Source organism: Pinus tabuliformis, chromosome 7 (genome assembly GCF_031772625.1).
Source record: "Pinus tabuliformis cultivar Carrire ecotype Pingquan chromosome 7, CPIR1, whole genome shotgun sequence".
NCBI lineage: Eukaryota > Viridiplantae > Streptophyta > Pinopsida > Pinales > Pinaceae > Pinus > Pinus tabuliformis.
Genome location: NC_142293.1, coordinates 1,461,581,988 through 1,461,600,183, shown reverse-complemented (window position 1 = coordinate 1,461,600,183; position 18,196 = coordinate 1,461,581,988). Strand labels below are relative to the sequence as shown.

The following is an 18,196-nucleotide window of genomic DNA, read 5'->3' as shown; positions in this document are numbered from 1 at the left end:
TTTTGACAACATTATTACATGTTTGCATTGGTGGAGTCGACAAAAATCCTCATGGAGGATTACCCCCCCATACTCTTCTTGGAGATTTGGAGATGGCACAACAAAAAAAATTTTGAAAATTCGATGGATAGCTTTATGCAAGTTTTTGATCGCACCATTAGTTGGTATTCTATTGGAATATCACTCAGCACTGGGCCTACGAAGGACATTCACAAGCTGTTAAGCCCTCAAATGGAGTATCCGGCTGGTTTTTTTGATGGGGCAACACAAAGAAACAATTGTGGATGCGAATTCTAGATAGCTATAACACAAGATCATGAATTTTGGGTACACTAGGGTGTGGGTATTGACACGAGCACAAGGGCTGAAGCGATGGCTCTTTGGGGCCTTCTATGGTTTACTCATTTGTTAAACATCCTTGCTATTCAAATATTTGGGGACTCAAAGATTATCATTGACCATGTAAAGGGATACACAACAATTAACCAAAAAATGCTCCTCGTAAGGCTAAAAAAAAATAGACAATCTTTGGGCCTCATTTGGAGATTCTTCGATTATGCATATTGGAAGGGATTTGAACCAAATTGTAGATCGACTATCGAAGAAGGGGCTATAGGAACAACTGGATGAAATGCACATACAAATGAAGCTGGGAGATACCATATTAGACACAAGAGTTCTTCTTTTTCTTGGATAACTACAGTTTCTTTTCGTGTATATTCACTATTTTTTCTCTGATGTTTTCTCTGGTTTAATTTTCTTGTGTGACTAGGTGATATACTTATATGGGGGCCTATGGATAGTATTGTATATCTTGTAATGATGCACTGGATGTTGTCCTTTTTTTGTACAAATTGGATACATGATCCACTATTTAATGTGTTTATTTCACAGGATATATTGTCATATACAGGTATATCGATGTATATATATTAGGTCTCTATTTTGGGAAGGATGCAAGATGAATTGGTTCGAATGATATAGGAAGGCTATGTTATTGCTATTAGCAATGACAAAATATGTTACTACAGATATCTAGAAATATATTTCTCTTTTTTCTTATTGAAAAAAGAAAAAGAAAAAGTGTATAAGTTAATTCACTCATGATCATGGCCACGTATTCATGATTCATTTTTCAAAAGTAAAAGAGTAGTGTAACGAGGTTAAATTAGTTTGGAAAATAGGGGAAATTCTAACATGTTATTTTGGCAAAAAGTTAGATTATGAGTTATAGTTGTTAAAATTTTGTATTTTGGGTGTTCACTAGGTTTTTGATGGCGTTGAATCTATTTCCACCATAAAAACCAATTCAAACACTCCTACTATCAAATTTTTTGAAAACTAAAATACCAAAATTCCCAAAAAAACTTACCACACTAATTTGTGGCCTAGGTAAACAAAGCCTTAATTTTGGTAAACAACTCCTTAATTTAATGTAAACCAGCATAGATCCATCTTAAGTATGGATCTAACATGAGCCAAGAGGGATCAAATTTCTTCATGTGCAAACTCTTTTAAAGTGAAAAATACAATGTGTTTTTGACTGAGTAAGGTGGTCAGGCTATTTCCTCCAACTGCAAGGCTTTGAAAATGAAGTCGCCTTGGAATTTACATGAAATTTGAGCAATGGAATAACAGTGGTAAAGGGAAGAAAAATACATGTAAATGAAGAAGTTTAAGAAGAAGTGAAAACCCTTTCCATGGAAGGTGAGAAGTGGTTCAAAATTCATACTCCACTACAAAGCGTAGCATCCTTGTTTGTGAATTCTTGAGAGGAACTAGTCAGAAAGGGAAATGGCTACAATACTGCCTCATTGCTAGAACCTTGGAAGGAGTTAACGGGAATCATCCAAAGATACATTAGTTGTGATGGTCAATATGATGTGGTAATAGGGCGACGTTTGAAGTTAATGGCAACACTGAGACAAAAGGTAATCCTAAACTTGCCTTATTTTCCGAATTTGCTATTGCATGAAATTGCTTTAAGACTCAAAATATCTAAGGACCGAGCCTCACTACTGAGTCACCATGGGCTCATAAAATTAATATTTTTCAAAGGTTTGAACCAGGAAAAATTGAGTTGGGAAGAGCTCTTAGGAGCTCCTAAGGTTCCATTCACTACAACAAAACCAGCGATTTGCGCCAGATTTAGCGCCAGATTTTAGTGCATTTTTTTTGTAATTGTGATGAGCAACCTGGCGCTAAATCTGGCTCTATTGTACAATTTTTAAAGCGTCCTTTTTTGCACCTAATTTTGCATCCTTTTTCACGCTAGATTTTGCATCATTTTTTACACCAAACTATGCATCATTTTTTGCGTCAAATTTTGAACCAAGATTTGCATCTTATTTTATGACAGGTTTTGCTTCTAGTTTTGTGTCATTTTTTGCATCTATTATTCATTCTCTTTTGCTTCCTATTTTGTGTCATTCTTTGCTTCCATTTTTGCACCATCATTTGCATCAAGTTTACACTGTATTTTGAATCCAATTTAACATCTTTTCATGCATCCATTTTGTGTCAATTTTTGCATCTAGTCTTACGCCAGGTTTTGTATCTAGTCTTACACTAGTTTTTGCTTCTATTTTTGCACCAGCTTTGGTGCCTATCTTTGCACCATGTGTTGAATTTGATTTAGCACCAAATTTTGCATCCATTTTTGTGCCCATTTTTGCATCTTTTTTTGGACCATTTTTTACATCCACATTTACGTTTGATTTGTCTCCATTTTTCCCATCTCATTTTGCACCATATTTTGCATCATTTGTTTCATCCAATTTTGCATCATTTTTAACACCATCTCTTGCATCTAATGTTACATCATTTTGAGCATCCAAATTTTCATTTATATTTGCATCTTATGTTGAGTCATGTGTTGTGTCCACCTTCGCATCTTATTTTGTGTCTAATGGTACATTCAATTTAGAGCCATTTTTTACGTCTATTTTTGTATTTGTTTTTACACCAAGTTTTGCATCCAATTTTAAGCTATTTTATGCCCCTTTTTGCACCATTTTTTTGTGTCTACTTGTGTCCAATGTTGCACCATTATTTACGCCGACTTTTTCATCCAATTTTGCATTTTTTTGGTGTCTAGTTTTACATCGTTTTCACCATCCAAATTTGCATCTTTTTTGCCTCATTTTGTGTCCACATTTGCATATAACTTTGTGTCTGAGTTGGAGCCTAAATTTGCATGTGATTAGGAATCATTTTTTACATCCAATATGGCATCCTTGGTTTCACCTTTTTTCAGCCCCATTTTGCATCTTGTTTTATGTCTTTTCTTACATCTTTTTTTTTCCTTTTTTTGCACCCAAGTTTGCATCCCAAATTTACACCATTATTTGCATCATCATTTGGCATATTAATTTGTAACGTTTTTTGCTTCTTTTTAACGCTCAACTTTGCATCTTATTTTACATCTAGTTGTTGTCTTTTTTTGCATCTAATTTGGTGCCCATTTATGTGTCCTTGTTTTTGCCCAATTTGATATCCTTTTGTATGCCATGTTTTGTTCCCTTCTTTGTGTCAACTATTGCACAATTTTTCACTTCTAATTTAAAACACTTTGTATGTCAATTGTTTGCATTTTGTATTAATTCCTAGTTTAACATCCAATTTTGCATCCATGGTTACATCTGCATTTGACTTCTTATATAGAGTATATTTTTCTTTACATATATGACCCCCTTTATAGATTCATAGTGAAATATATGATAGTTTCTAAATATCATTAAAGCAGATATCACAATTCAAAATCATTTGTAAAGAAATTTAAGAGAAATTGACAACATCCATCCAAAAAAATAACAATGTGTCATTAACAATTTTCAAAACATGTATAAAATAGCAACATAATACTAATAAAATCAGTATTATTTTTAATCAAAACAAGTAAAATTCAAATATGATTAACAAATCAAAATATTTCATGAATATCGTTATTCTACGATAAATTAACAACATACATAAATCAAACTCATCGTATGATTACAAAATCAAAATGTCTCATTGATATAGGGTAAATTCACAACACCCATCTAACATAACAATGTCATTCTACACAATAATTTCTTCATAAAAAACAATGCATGTGCATGCCTAGCTACCACCACCAAGATCATCCTCATGATCATCTTGACCATCCTCATTACTCTGATCCACATCATCACCAACACCGCAACTATCATCATCATCTCCTCCTTCACCACCATCATCCTCATCCTCATCCTCATCATCTCCTGATATATGTTGAACATAATTTGGATCATCGTCTTGGCAATCATTACCTATAGCATTCTGACAAAAAAAATCAATATTACATGTTAGTATTAATTACATAACACAACGCATGTTTTTGTTATACAATGTTAACCATAAAATGAGGTAAGATATAATATCTAATAGTACTAAAAAATAAAATGAAAATATGGTTTAAAAGTATATTGGAAATCCAACTAAAATTACATACCATAGAGTCCATCCAAACAACAAATTCAACCCATCTCTTTTGCTGCAGCACCTCCTTTTCCAAATGATTTGGAGGTCTTCCATATTTTAGTTCCTATCAATCAATAAATAGGGAGAAATTAGATAACAATGACTTTCTTCTAGTACAAAATTTATTAAAAAAATATCACATGTTTAATATACTTACAAAGGTTGTTATCAGTGCTTTTAAACCTTTTTGGCCACTACGATGAGTGACTTTTGTCTTGGTTAACCTCGCCTTGGATGCCTTGTCCTTAAACATAAACCAATTCAATTTATTTTCACACAAATACATGTCTAAGATACTTGTAAGTATTAATACATTCTAAATAATGTTTAATGAAAAATTAAATACCTGAATGCTCTCATTGCCGGCTTTTCTTTGTGCATCCAACTTTTCATATGATTTTACAAGTTCTTTCCATACTTTAAAAGGTATGTCAATAGGTCTTTGTTTCAGTCTTTGATCCTGAGGAATTTTTTAAATTTTTCTTGTTTGGTTAAAAATTTTGGTTAAAAAAAACCGAACAAGTAATTCACATCAATGGCATGGGGACTCTATGGATATGTGTAAAAAAATGGCTATAAAGAAAACATCCAAAAAACATATGAGCTCACCCTTTGATGGTCACTTGGGGCATATGGCTGGAAAGGAACAACTCCGTTTTTGAAAATCAAGGACAATCCTTTCTCAAAGTCCTTCCTAATATTTGCTCCAAATGTCTTAAAATGAAAAAAAAAAATTCAAACGTCATCCTTAAACATCTCCCTTAAATATAACGTTGGACCATAAATTCTTCATTTTTATTTTTATCGGCTCTGGAATGATTTTTCTATATGCAATTATATAATGAAATATGTGTGCACTAATGAAAAAACATTGAGTTTCATTTTTCATAATCACAAACAATGAAAAAAGAATCACACGTAACTAGCATCATTTTGGAAATTTTATATTTATTAAAAATCTTTAACATGTTTTCCTCCCATATCTCATAAAAAGGTGTGAAATTTTTTATATACTCTCCAATAAGCACTACAACAAAACCAGCGATTTGGAGGTTTTACACTAAGTTTTTCAACATCGAGCTTACTAGGGCTTGCACCACCAGGGTTATTAGTAAGAATCTCATGAGGTTTGCATAGCCATGATTATTAGAATCAAAATAGTAGGATTTGCACTAAAAAACAGTTCATAGTGCTTTCCTGCTGGGGAGAAAATCACATGTTCAACTTCTGCAGTGCAGAGCACCGAGAGCTCGTAAGCTTTCTTCAGCAATCCACCTACGTTTGGAAAATGTAGCCTGCCTGCTAGCGATGTTCTCAATCCTCTTCCTCTGCATCTTTCCCCTCACTATTCTTGTATGTCCTCTTTCGTTTTTCCCTCCAAACAAACCCTCTCAAATTGAGAAAGCAGAACAACTCACTCGATGAGAATCAGAATCCAATTATCGCTTCTAACAATAACCCAATACGATACCAGAAGTGATTACACAAAACCCCATTGACTCTTCATTTGTTTGGAAAAGAGCCAAGAATAAACTTCTGACGAGGGTTTCCGTCTCAAGTCTGGCTCAGAGGACGTCGCTTAGTCAATTGCGAGAAAAGTTTTCCACCTGCCTGTCACATACGGTTTGTCACACTATATATTAAAATAAGGTTGATCATACTAACAATAAGGTTGTATAGTGTAAAAGGAGGGCTCTCCTGACTGCATTTAGTTGGTTTATAGAAAAGATTGCTGGAATGTGTAATGTGAATGCTCTGCTAACTATTTTTTAAGCATTTGGAAGTATTAAAACCCCCTAGGATAATTAATGTAAGACCTGTTAATTAATGTGTAAAGATGGCTATTGTCCTTGGGCTACCTTAGCTGTTCGTGTTTAGTGATCTGTGGTATTATGACTCCTCAAGTCACTATTAAACCATGAGAACCATGCCCAGGCAGACTAGTGTGACATTGTGGATGAGAACCAAAACTAGACTCCTATAACCTCCTTTTTCATCCTTTAAATTGCAGAATTAACTGACTGTTCTAGTAATCGTTCTTGAGCACCTGAAGATGTGCACCCTAAATAATAAGAATAATACCTTGTAACATATGAATAGTCCATCCTGTGCATGTAGGATATGCAAATGAGGTCCAATAAAATCACTAACCAGAATACCAGGTGTTATTAAAGCCTCTACAGGTTGATATATATGAATGTTATAGTGTGCAGGAGTATGATTCAATTCCATACGAAAATACAAAACATCTGATAGGATTTCCTTATACCTCATAGGCAAACAACCATTGTCCCTTCTATAGATGAGCAGAATAAGTGCTTGGTTCTCTACACTAAATAAAGACAAAGTATAGTACTTATTGCTGACAAAATAGGATTTAAATCGCGGTTCAATTGCTTGACATTCAGCTGGTCACAGAATTGTAGAGTGCATAATCATAAGTGATGTTGTGAGCCTCATTGCTCAAAGTCTAAGGGTCTTGCGAGCCATAATCACAGCCATGTATGGAATATCTTGTGATTATGGCATTTTATGAGGTCAATTCTTGTGAAGACATTTCAGTTTATAATAAATTTTGAACCTCAACAGAGTTTTGGCAAGACCTGGCTGAGCTAGGACATCAACAACACAGCTGATATGAATGACATAATCTAGCCTCAAGAGGGAGCCTCTTTTGTTTCATCACTCTAACAATCTATGAAGTGGTGGAAAGCATAACAACTTCCCCTTGAATATGACACCTAAACTGAGTACAAATCCTAAATGATGCAGCCTTTGGTGCATGTCTCTCAAAGTATCGATATTTCAAATGTTGAAAGCTCTTGTGCCCATTTGATATGCATTCGATTGCAGTTCCCCTGAAGAAAGAATCTTATAAAGGTGAGGCCATGGCCAATATGTTAGCCATATCCATTGGAGTTGCCATTGCTTGACAACTTTAGTGTGCTCAGTCCCACCATGATTCACATGGGCTTCTACTCAACACTGGCTGTTGCTATTGTAAGAGTCTTCAAGCTCGTTGAACCCATAGTATTGATAAGTGTATTCTTTGGGTCTCTGGTTTTCAAATTCTGCCTATGTTTTCCTCTCAGTATCATTATTTCAAATGTTGAAAGCTCTAATTCCCATTGTTGTGTATTTGATTGTGGTTTCCCTGAAGAAAGAATCTTATAAAGGTGAGCCCGAGGCCAATATGTTGGCCATATCCATTGGAGTTACTATTTCAGCTTATGGGGAGGCCAAGATGAATGCATGGGAGGTGATTCTCCAGTTAAGTGCAGTTGCATGTGAGACTACCCAATTGGTTCTCATACAAATTCCACGAACATCAAAAGGGATTAAGTTGAATCCCATCACATCTTTGTTGCTCCTTGTTGCCTTGTTTTTCTCAGCACCCCCTGGGCCTTAGTAGAATACCCATTTCTGATAATCAGGGTCTCTTCCTTTGATTTGGATTACATGACATTTCTGCTTGTGCCTTGGCTCTTAATCTTGCAGTGTTTCTTCTGATAGGAAAGACTTCAGCCTTGACTATGAATGTTGCTGGTCTTGTCAAGGACTGGCTGCTCATAACATAATCTTTGTCTGTAATAAATGAAAAGGTTACAGTCATAAACTTGAGTGGGTGTGGACTGGCTTTTCTGGCTGTCTGTTACTATAATCATTTGAAACTTCAAGCTCTCAAGTCCAATGACAACCAACCAACGTACCTCAGCAGTGCAGCTGATGCCAATGATGAAGGAGAAGGTTTGATAATGACGAGTGGGAGATTCTCAATCAGAGATTCAGAACCAGTAGAGAAAAATCAAACTCAAGCTTCAGGATTAGGTATTTAGATCATTAATATTGTCTTGTGCTAGAGATTACTGTTCTTGGATTGGCTCCTCTATGCCCAGATCTATTTGCAGGGAACAGGCCAGTCATTCACAGTGAAGAAGATAATGACAAGATTAGTGTATAATGATGGACAGGATGGTGCCATGGTGCCAACCTAAATCTCAAGTAAGGAGACATCTGTTCATCAATTTGTCAAGAAGCATGGCCTACAATTCAATTGCTCTAAGCCTATCACTTCTTCCACCTGTCAAATAAATTGTTTCCTGTTTGTTTAGTTGACTATGGTTCTAATAAATATACTATTGTTTGATGTAAAAAGACAAAACAAAACAAAAAATATGGAAAGTTGTGACCCCATTTTCTAACTACAAATTGAAATCGGATTACCATAGTGACCACCTCTGCTTATTGGAATCAAAAAGGGGGTGGGTTATGCACAATCCTCCGTATCATTTTCTATTACCAGAGATAATTAAAGCCACCCTAAACTCAAGTCTTAACTATGCTGATAGGGTGTTTGGGGAGGGGGATCCCTTACCAACCCACTATAATCTGCACAAAAGCATCCTAAGAACATATGCAAAATGCTCTCCTATCATCTAATGTCCAAGCAAGGAAACTCTTGAAAATATTATCTCTGCTCTGCTGAATGTAGGGCTAGTCTAATAGGTGGAAGGTGCCATACTCTGGATCAGTCTGGAGCTGGTTTACCCCTAATGGGTGGAAGGTGCCATACTCTGGATCAGTCTGGAGCTGGTTTACCCCTAATGGGTGGAAGGTGCCATACTCTGGATCTGTCTGGAGCTAGTTTACCCCTAATGGGTGGAAGGTGCCATACTTTGGATCTGCAAAGTATCTGTCTGGAGCTGGTCCATAACTCGCTCTCATTATGTATGGCCTAGTCTAATAGGTGGAAGGCGTCATACTCTGGATCAGTCTGGAGCTGATTTACCCCTAATGGGTGGAAGGCGCCATACTCTGGATCTGTCTGGAGCTGGTCCATAACTCGGTCTGATTATGTATGATCTGTAACCTAATATGGCACAACCCCGAACAGGCATCAAAGATGTTGATTGACCACCAAGGCAGAAGGTTGAGGTGAGATCCCATCTAAAGTTGGAAGGAAAGAAACTATGGATAAAATCGTGGCTGCTCCTCTGAATCCGGGGTAGAATAACAGTTAGGAAGTACCCTGTGTAAATGATGAAACAACATAGAAATGCTCCCTTAGTGCTTCCAGATGTATACCAATTAATGAGCATTCAAGTGTTATTTCAAATATGAATCAAATTTGAAACAATGTCAAAATTTTCCAAAATTCAAGAGAGCAGTCCTGTAAATGAAATTAAAGTTTAGATTCCAACATACAATGGTCAAACTAGTTCCAAATAAACACATTAATGATGTTCAGATATGACAGAAAGACACCAGCACCAAAGCACAAGACTATGTATGTAAAACAATGCATCCACAATAATAATAATAAAAAATAAAAATAAAAAATAGAAAATATATACTAGTTCCAAAACAAGAAAGTTTACATAACAATGATGCAAATAAACCCCAAAGTTTGATCATTCAGGACGTTAGCATGATCTCAAGAATTCTGCAGTAAAAGCTAGTACTTGAACTCCTAGTAACAGAAGATAGAACCAGTGTGATGCTAGTATTATTGAGTGGATGTTTGGGCTGTTATCAGCACTGATTTAGTTTTGGATATACCTGAGATATCAGTCATGCAAAAATTTTCAAAAAGGAAACGTTTTGACAGAGCAGAGTGTGATCTGGTTGCAGAGTAGCAAACCTTGTTCATAAATTCCAAAGGGCAGAGAGATAGGCTTGTTCATGCGTTAATGTGAGTCTTTAGAAGATGTATCAAGCTATAAAATACCAAACCCATCATGAATACTTGCAGATTAGAATAATGTGATCTCAAACTCCAGACATCGAACTTCAATAACATAGATCATTCCAATTATCTTAGTCAAATTGTTCATCTTGTTTTGCCATGACTCTGTCCTTGGAGATGTTCTCTGTTGCTAGATTTATCAGAATGATTGCAAGAAAGCAATGGAAACAGGCTAAAAATTAAACTGTTTATGCAGTCAACTGTTCCATCATGAAAGTGACTTGGAAGGCGTGGATCTCATGCATTTGAATGTTATGATGAGCAATAAATGATTATTATGCCATTTGTGTGTTTTATCTCTCATAAACAGATTCAGATCTGAAAAGAATTAGATTTGTAGCCCTGAACGTCAAGCAATTAGGGCAGAATTTATTCAACTTTCCAAGCAAGTTGTTCACCTTGATTTAGGGTCGACGCTTCTGTAATGTGTAGATCAAGAAAATGGTGCAACACTTACCCTAAATCCTTAGTATGTGAACTTACACAGGAACTAATGGAAATTTCAAGCCTCCTGCAAACAATTCTGCCTAAGGATAACGCAAATGACAAAAAGGTAATTTGTATCAACAGGATGACCAATGTCAAATATTTTTTTTTGGGAAGATTAGAAAACAGCCAGTCATGATTTTGGCAAAACTGAAAAATCAGTTGCCAGTCAGAAGATGCATATATTTTTGCCTAATTAATATATACATTTTTTTTCTTTGAAAAAAAAAAAAAAAGTCAAATATTATGTAGAATATTACAAGAAGGAACATAGGTTATCAATAAATGGATTCCAGCTATAACTGTGAAAAAAATTATTAACCTCGGAACCATTCTGCAATCACAAGAAATTAACATAAAAGCCACTTATCCCTGCCTGATAAATAAAATAAAATAAAAAATTAAGAAAAATATCATCCAAGACTTTCACAATGAACTCTGGGAGCAAGAGTAAATCAAATTGAAATTGACCAGCCTCTGCTTTTTTCAATCTTAGAGGAAGTACTAAAGAATTTACAAACCGTTTCTCTGTTTTAAACATCTTATACACTCCAAGATAATTGAAAATTATTCCATTTAACCTGGGATATAGATCAGGACAGACCAATCCTGTAAAATACAATAGCAGTAGATTGAATAAACCATTAACTTGGGGAGGATGAAAAGAATATTTAGTTCCACAGAATTCTATAGAAAGAATAGGAAGTTCCACAAAATTGTAAAATAGAATTCATGGAATGCTAGATGACCAGTCTACAAATCACTTTTATTTAGCTTAGTTTATTTATTAGTGAAAAGTAACCTTAACTCAGCTGCAAACAGTTGTATCTTAGGCAACTACTCTCCATGGTCAGTCCAAATGGTGAATAGAATTCATACTTGCAATGTTCAGAAAGGTTCAAATCTCATGGGGATTATACTGGCCTTGACTCATGAGGACTTCTCACTCTATTCAATGAAGCAAAATAACTTGAGACAACTGCAAGCAACTAACTTGTTTCTGCCTTTCTGGAAAAAGTAATTGAACTCGAATTGTACCACCTTGCTGCAGCAAACACATAGTTAGAAAGCTATGTCGCACTGGCTTTGGGACGGGGGGTAGCAGGGATGGTGGGTAAGTTTCCGGAACCACCAGAGTGCACCCCCAAATTTTTAAGGGGACAGAAAGTTGGAGATGGCAATAATATATAAATTATTTTATATATTATAATAATAATAGTAGTAGTAATCATAAATATTTAAAATTTTGAAAATAATAAAATATTAAATATAATAATAATAATATTTTTTTCTTAATTCACCACGATAAATATAAAACATTTAAATAAATAAATTCCAATTGCAAATAAGAAACACTGTGAATAAGAATTTAAATAAATTCAAAGAGAAAATTTAAATAGATCCCAAAAGCCACCGTTGATGCCCACCCCCCTGACACTGATAAAGATTATAAATACAGTCAGGGATAAGAATTGTAGAGGAATAGCAAGTATTGACTGAGAGTATGATGCACTGGAGTCTGTGAGTGCCAGCGCCACAGAAAGGAATTGCTGAGAACAATTTTAGAATGATATGCTGAGATGACAGGTAGGATTTAGAAAATTAGAAGCAGGTAGGATTTAGACTTCAGGCAGGTGCAGGGATGGATTTAGGTTATATATATATATATATATATATATATATATATATATATATATATATATATATATATATATATAATCTTGAACTGTCAGTAGGTTCAAGGGTCAGTTGATTGTCCCAGATATTTTTGTGAGGGACAGATTGGGAATGCCCTAGAAGTTCCCATGTCTCCCATGATGCCCCCAGCTATTCTGGGACATTCCCAAGCCATTTTTAAGTCCCCAAAACACTGGAATGCAGGGTACAAGGGATTTGTCATCAGGCACATGTTGACTCTCCATGCAACATAGTTGGAAAGTAAGAGAGATATGGGAGACAAGAGTTGAAAAAAAAAAAAAATTAAAAAAAAGAGTCAGAAGTACAAGTTAATTACAAAAATGTAGATGAAAGTAAGAATGACCAAAAATTCTTTCAGTACGAAGGACCAAAAACACTCCAGTGGTATTTCACTAAAGAACATAAGTTTATTATTTTGAATCCTAACTATCTTCTCCCATATAATCAACTTCTAAAAGGTTAAAAATTCCTCTAATGTTTAGCAAACAGACAAGTTGCTGAGTCGAGAGAACAAAGGAAGGCAAGTAGCATCTGTCTCCCTCTCAACCCTGCACATCCTACCCCGCACCTAGAATGGTTTCGCTTACTGTAGAGGAGATTCTGTAGCACATAAACAAAAAACTCAAGAGCCACCCTTATTGTCTTCAACATAAACACTCTCAATAACGAAAAAGAATTTGACTTTGTGTTTAAAATGGCAAATGCATGATGTAGAAGTAGTTTTAGATAAGCTAACTCTAGCTGCTTAGTACTTACTAGATTAGGAACGACTGCCATAGGTTATTCATGGATATAAATTTTAAGATAATGTGTTGGATAGCAAAAGGTTAGAATATGATTTTTATTAGTATATTTGTTGTACTTTGAACTGCAGCATTTTGCTTGGAACTGGATACAACTTACGTTTAATTAATTAAGATAAGCTAACTATAGCTGATTAGTAGAATGGGGACGACTTTCAGTGGTTGTTAATAGTAAATTAAAAGTTGGATGAAAAAGTGTTAGAATGAAACTTTTATAAGTTTAGGTTTGTTGTACTTTGAGCTGCAATATTTACTCAGAACTGAATAAAACTTATGCCTGATTAACAGCACATGCAACAAAATATTCAATATGAACATATAAGGGTTTAAACCAGGAATTTCAAGTAAGGAGATGTTAAAGTCCTCTCTTTTTTTGAAAGATGTAAAGCAATGAAAAATATAGCACATACTCAGAATCAACAGGGGAAACCATTATTATCCTCATTTTGTTACAAGTTGTATTTTAATAAAATCTTAATTACACCAAAAATCAAAGCATGCAGCATGAAACGATATTGAAGACGACTGTGCTGAGATATTATCTAAACAACACTGTTGAATGAAAAGAGATTCAAACTTCCTAATGCCAATCATTTTCTGGGAATGGAACCTAAGCAACATTAAGCTAATTAAGACTCAAAATTTCTGTATTTAAATTTCATAGACAATTTAATTCCTCCAGAGCAGATGGCTTCTCATTGACTTGAAGTGTTTTGAGCTGTATTTTTCACTCAATTTAGGTTCAGCGAATCATACGATTAGCCCTTGTCACATGCCAGCCAGAGGTCACAAGTTCAAACTGTGCAGAATCAGCAATTGCAAAAGTAAACCTCTCAACGAGCCACTCAGTTCTGCACTTCAACATGTTACATAACACACAAAATTTCTCGCATTATCTAGAAGCGTGATGATTCATGTTTACAGCCCTAAATTTGATCAACTTAGCAAATCGTTAACAACAAAGACTCAACGAGAACCCTTTTAACATAATGCTACAATCCATTTGAAGGTAAAGCTCAACCTACATGCATAAAACTTCAAATAACATAACAATCAACCCTCAACATAGCATGATAGCCCTTTACACATGCCAGCCAGAGGTGACGAGATCAAGCCCTGGGGTCACCGATTGCCAAAGGCAACATCTCAATGACCTAACAAGTTATGTTCTTTCCGCCACTGTGATCAAAAACTTCTAGGATTTTCTATCTAGCGACTTCATTGATTATCTGTGAAGTTAAGACAGGCTATCCTGATATTTGAACTTTTACCTATGGAAATTAATCTTTCATTCGAAAGGAACACTTCAGTGATTATCTATGAACTTAGGACAGGCTGTCGTGATATTTTAGTTTCACACACGGCCATAGAGTTTTGCTTTTAAATGAATACCTCATTGATTATCTCTAAAGTTAGGATAGGCCGTTGTGATATTGGAAGTTTTAAGCATCGAACCGCGCTTTGCTTTTAAAGAAATTGAAATGCTACGTCGGAAGTGATTGTTATCGGGTTTACAGATCCAGTGTAAAAAACATTGGGATTAAATGTTAGAAGTCTAGGATGTAGTGATTTCATGCACTATATTTTTTTAAGTTAGGACGGGCTTAATAAACCTCTAGAATTGTCTAGATGATTAAATCATCACCTAAATTCGATCTGCATAACTCGAAGAAAACCGTTTTGGGCAAAAAAAAATGCAATTCATTTTAAGGCAAAGCTCAACTTCCATGCTTGAAACCTGAAATATCATAACTTGTCCTAACTTTACAATTTATCAAAGAAATCACTACATTCTGAACTCATCAAGAGAACTAACGCTTCGCATTTCATTTTTGAAAATCATTCGTCACAGGCTATCTCTAAAACGCAACAAGAACCTCTTTATCGCGAATTCTTTTAAAGGAAAAAGCTCAATTTTCTTGAAAATATAAATAACGCAACAGCATGCCCTAACTTGAAAAATGATCCATGAAATCGGTACCTGGGAAGCTTGAACGAGCTCGTCCATGGAAGCCGGAGGTGGCAGCTGCTGCTGCTTCTGGCTGTGATAGACCGAGCCCAGTTTCTCTTTAGCTCCATGTTTGCTGAGTGAAAATCCTCGCAGCTTCCTCAGAGAAGACTTCATTTTCGCTACAGAGATTTTATGCTTCAGAAACAAAACCTCGAATCACCATCTTAAAATGTAGAAAACCCCCCCGTCCTGAATCTGTCCGAACTCCATTACGCAAACCTCGCAATAGCCCCTCTGAAACGGTCAAGACATTATTGAGGGTCTTGGTATGAACGGGCATGCTGAAAATGCTCTTGGGCTCTTTTCTCAAATGGAGCATAGTGGCGTGAAGCCAACCTACATCACATTCATGGGTGTTTTGACTGCATGCAGTCATGCCACAACATCTCTATCAAGACATTTTGTCAAACAATAGACGTGCCATTTCAATACTTGCACATTTCGAATAGAGATCTGTGAGGGAGGTATCTACAAAGATGTTGATCTCAATCTTATTTCTAATCATGTAACTATGCACACACTTACCTCGTTGAAGAGCTTCGACCTATGTACATGCTCGGAGAACACTAACCATAGTAACGGGACCCGGTACCACCTCCTCTAGCAGCATTTGATGGAAAAGCGTCAATGCCTCATAGGCATGTCCATTCTGAGAATATCCAACAATCATAGAGTTCCATGACACCAAATCTCTCTCACACATTTTGTTAAACACTTGGCGTGCGTTCTCTATACTTCCACATTTTGCATATAGAGCAAGAAGGGCGTTCCCCACAAATAGATTGCAATCCAATCCGGCTCTTATTATAAAATGATGAACTTTCATCCCCTTCAGAATAAAGGTAAGAATGAGTTCATCGGGCTATATGCCTTTCTACCGCATTTGGGAATAGAGTAGGAGGGCTTCCTCACAGGGTCCATTCATGGCGTACCCTCTGATGGGCACATTCCATAAAACACAGTCCCGTTTAGGGGAATTTTCAAAAACCAGTCGTGCATAATTCATGCGGTCGACTTTGTATAGAGGTTTATTAGTTTGCTTAGCAAGAAAATATTTCCATGAAACCCAAATCTGAATATGTGTGTACAAGCTTGCAAATATGAAGCCACACCTTCGTAAGTATCAATAACGGCGTTTGGCTTCTGTGTCTGTTTAATTTAAGCTCAAACACAACATTAGAAATGAAACCTTCACTCTAGATCTAAGGATATAGGGGTCAACATTGGATATTGGATACAAGACAAGGTGATCAAATGTATCTCTTGGACTAGCATTTTTTACAAAGGAATACAAATTTTAATGCTTATATTAACATGTATGTATAATATAATAATGAAATAGTCACTCTTTAGTTCATGGATAAAAGTGTTGGTGTGGAAGGAAATCTCGAGGGATGTGTCACTATAGTCATAAAAATTTCATTTATTGTGGCACATGGAGAACTTATTAATTGGGTGTAGCTTTAAAAATGGATAGGAGTGTTATCCTCCCCACCTAACTGCAATTCCTACAAATGACATATTTAGTGATTAATGAGTATATTGTTGTAATAATTTTGAACCCTGTGTTAAGAAATCCCTATGCAATCCAATTTAACTTATGTACCATCCTCAAAATGAGGAGAAGTCATTTGTGGGTTTCCTTAGAATGTGTATTTCAAGGAAGAATGTGTACTTTGTCGATATGTTGAAAGGTTTTATGGTCTTTGTGTTTTAGTGTACCATGTCATGTTTGGCATTGAGCGTTGGGTGTGTTGGAAGCCAACTCTTGGTAAACTCAAATACACTTGTCCTAAGGAGGGAGTTGGGGTTTTAAGGTTCTCTGGTTGTAAAAGCTTTCAAAGTCAATGTTTTTCATCCTCTTCTTGCATATTGCAGCCTCATGGCCATTCGATGAGTTGGTGGTCATGCTTAAGGTTTTCATCCTATTCTTGCATTGTGCTTAAGGTTGATTGGTACCTTGTTCCATGAATTATGATCAACTTTGGGTCCTCTTTCAGTAGACACCTCCTAGCCACAGTATTAAAGGCAACATATTGGTTTCCTTTACTAATTTTAGCTTGTAATAAATTTAGATGTAATGGTTGTCACACGCGTTCATATACAACTACCTCATAACAAAGCTAACACAAGCACTTCTACCCATGCCTACATCACATCATAGAGGAGGAATCAATCAATATTATTCAATATCCCGCATTCGAGTATCCCTCCTTTGAGGATTCAATCCAACATTTATGGAGATCAGGTCATCCATTTACAATAACTAGCTTTGCCATATAGCATGTTCATATTCCTATTGTCATGGCCGAAAGTACCACCGACATATATCTTATGCAATACGAATAAATAATTAGAACGCCTCAATGGATGCAATTCATCCTATAATGCATAATGCATATATTAGATAACCCGAACCATAGGCTCTACCGTTTTAAAACAAAATCATTTATCATACATAATCAATAATCCATCTGCCACAGTTGCATGACACGTTAACATGTGTATCTTAGGGATTATGCACAATTAATCAGAAGCGTAGCATTGGATGCATAGCACAAATAACTTGTACCATAGTTTATACAGTTGAGCCTTAACCACAATTAACAAATTTGCATAGCGGCTCAAGCACGACTATTCACTATCTTAACAAAAGACAGGTTAACACCAATTCTACATAAGATCCACATACTGTGACTGTAATTAGAATTTCATTTATGTTCATCCATAAAATCATCTCATTAACGCCACATGCAGTGCATTTAAAACTCAAGCAAATTCTCTCATATGCTAAGGAATTTATAACATAGAGGGTAAGAAACCAACATACAGAACAATCCACGCAAGTGAGTCAAACTAGATCAAAAGAGAGAACGACACTTGGAAAACAGAGCACCGCTACCCAACCTAGAAATGACTCTTCAGTTCACCACCGAGTCGAGGTTCTTG

General features: G+C 35.8%; 1 protein-coding gene across 1 annotated transcript; it reads right to left on the bottom strand.

Annotated features, from left to right (window-relative positions):
- Positions 1-3,983: 3,983 nt before the first annotated feature.
- On the bottom strand, positions 3,984-4,817 carry LOC149253296 (uncharacterized). The gene is made up of 3 exons (XM_089456803.1): positions 4,661-4,817; positions 4,475-4,567; positions 3,984-4,302 (listed from the first exon to the last, which is right to left on the bottom strand). The coding sequence occupies exons 1-3, from the start codon at positions 4,787-4,789 to the stop codon at positions 4,105-4,107; spliced, it is 420 nt and encodes a 139-aa protein (XP_089312929.1). The 5' UTR covers positions 4,790-4,817; the 3' UTR covers positions 3,984-4,104.
- Between the last annotated feature and the right edge of the window lie 13,379 nt (positions 4,818-18,196).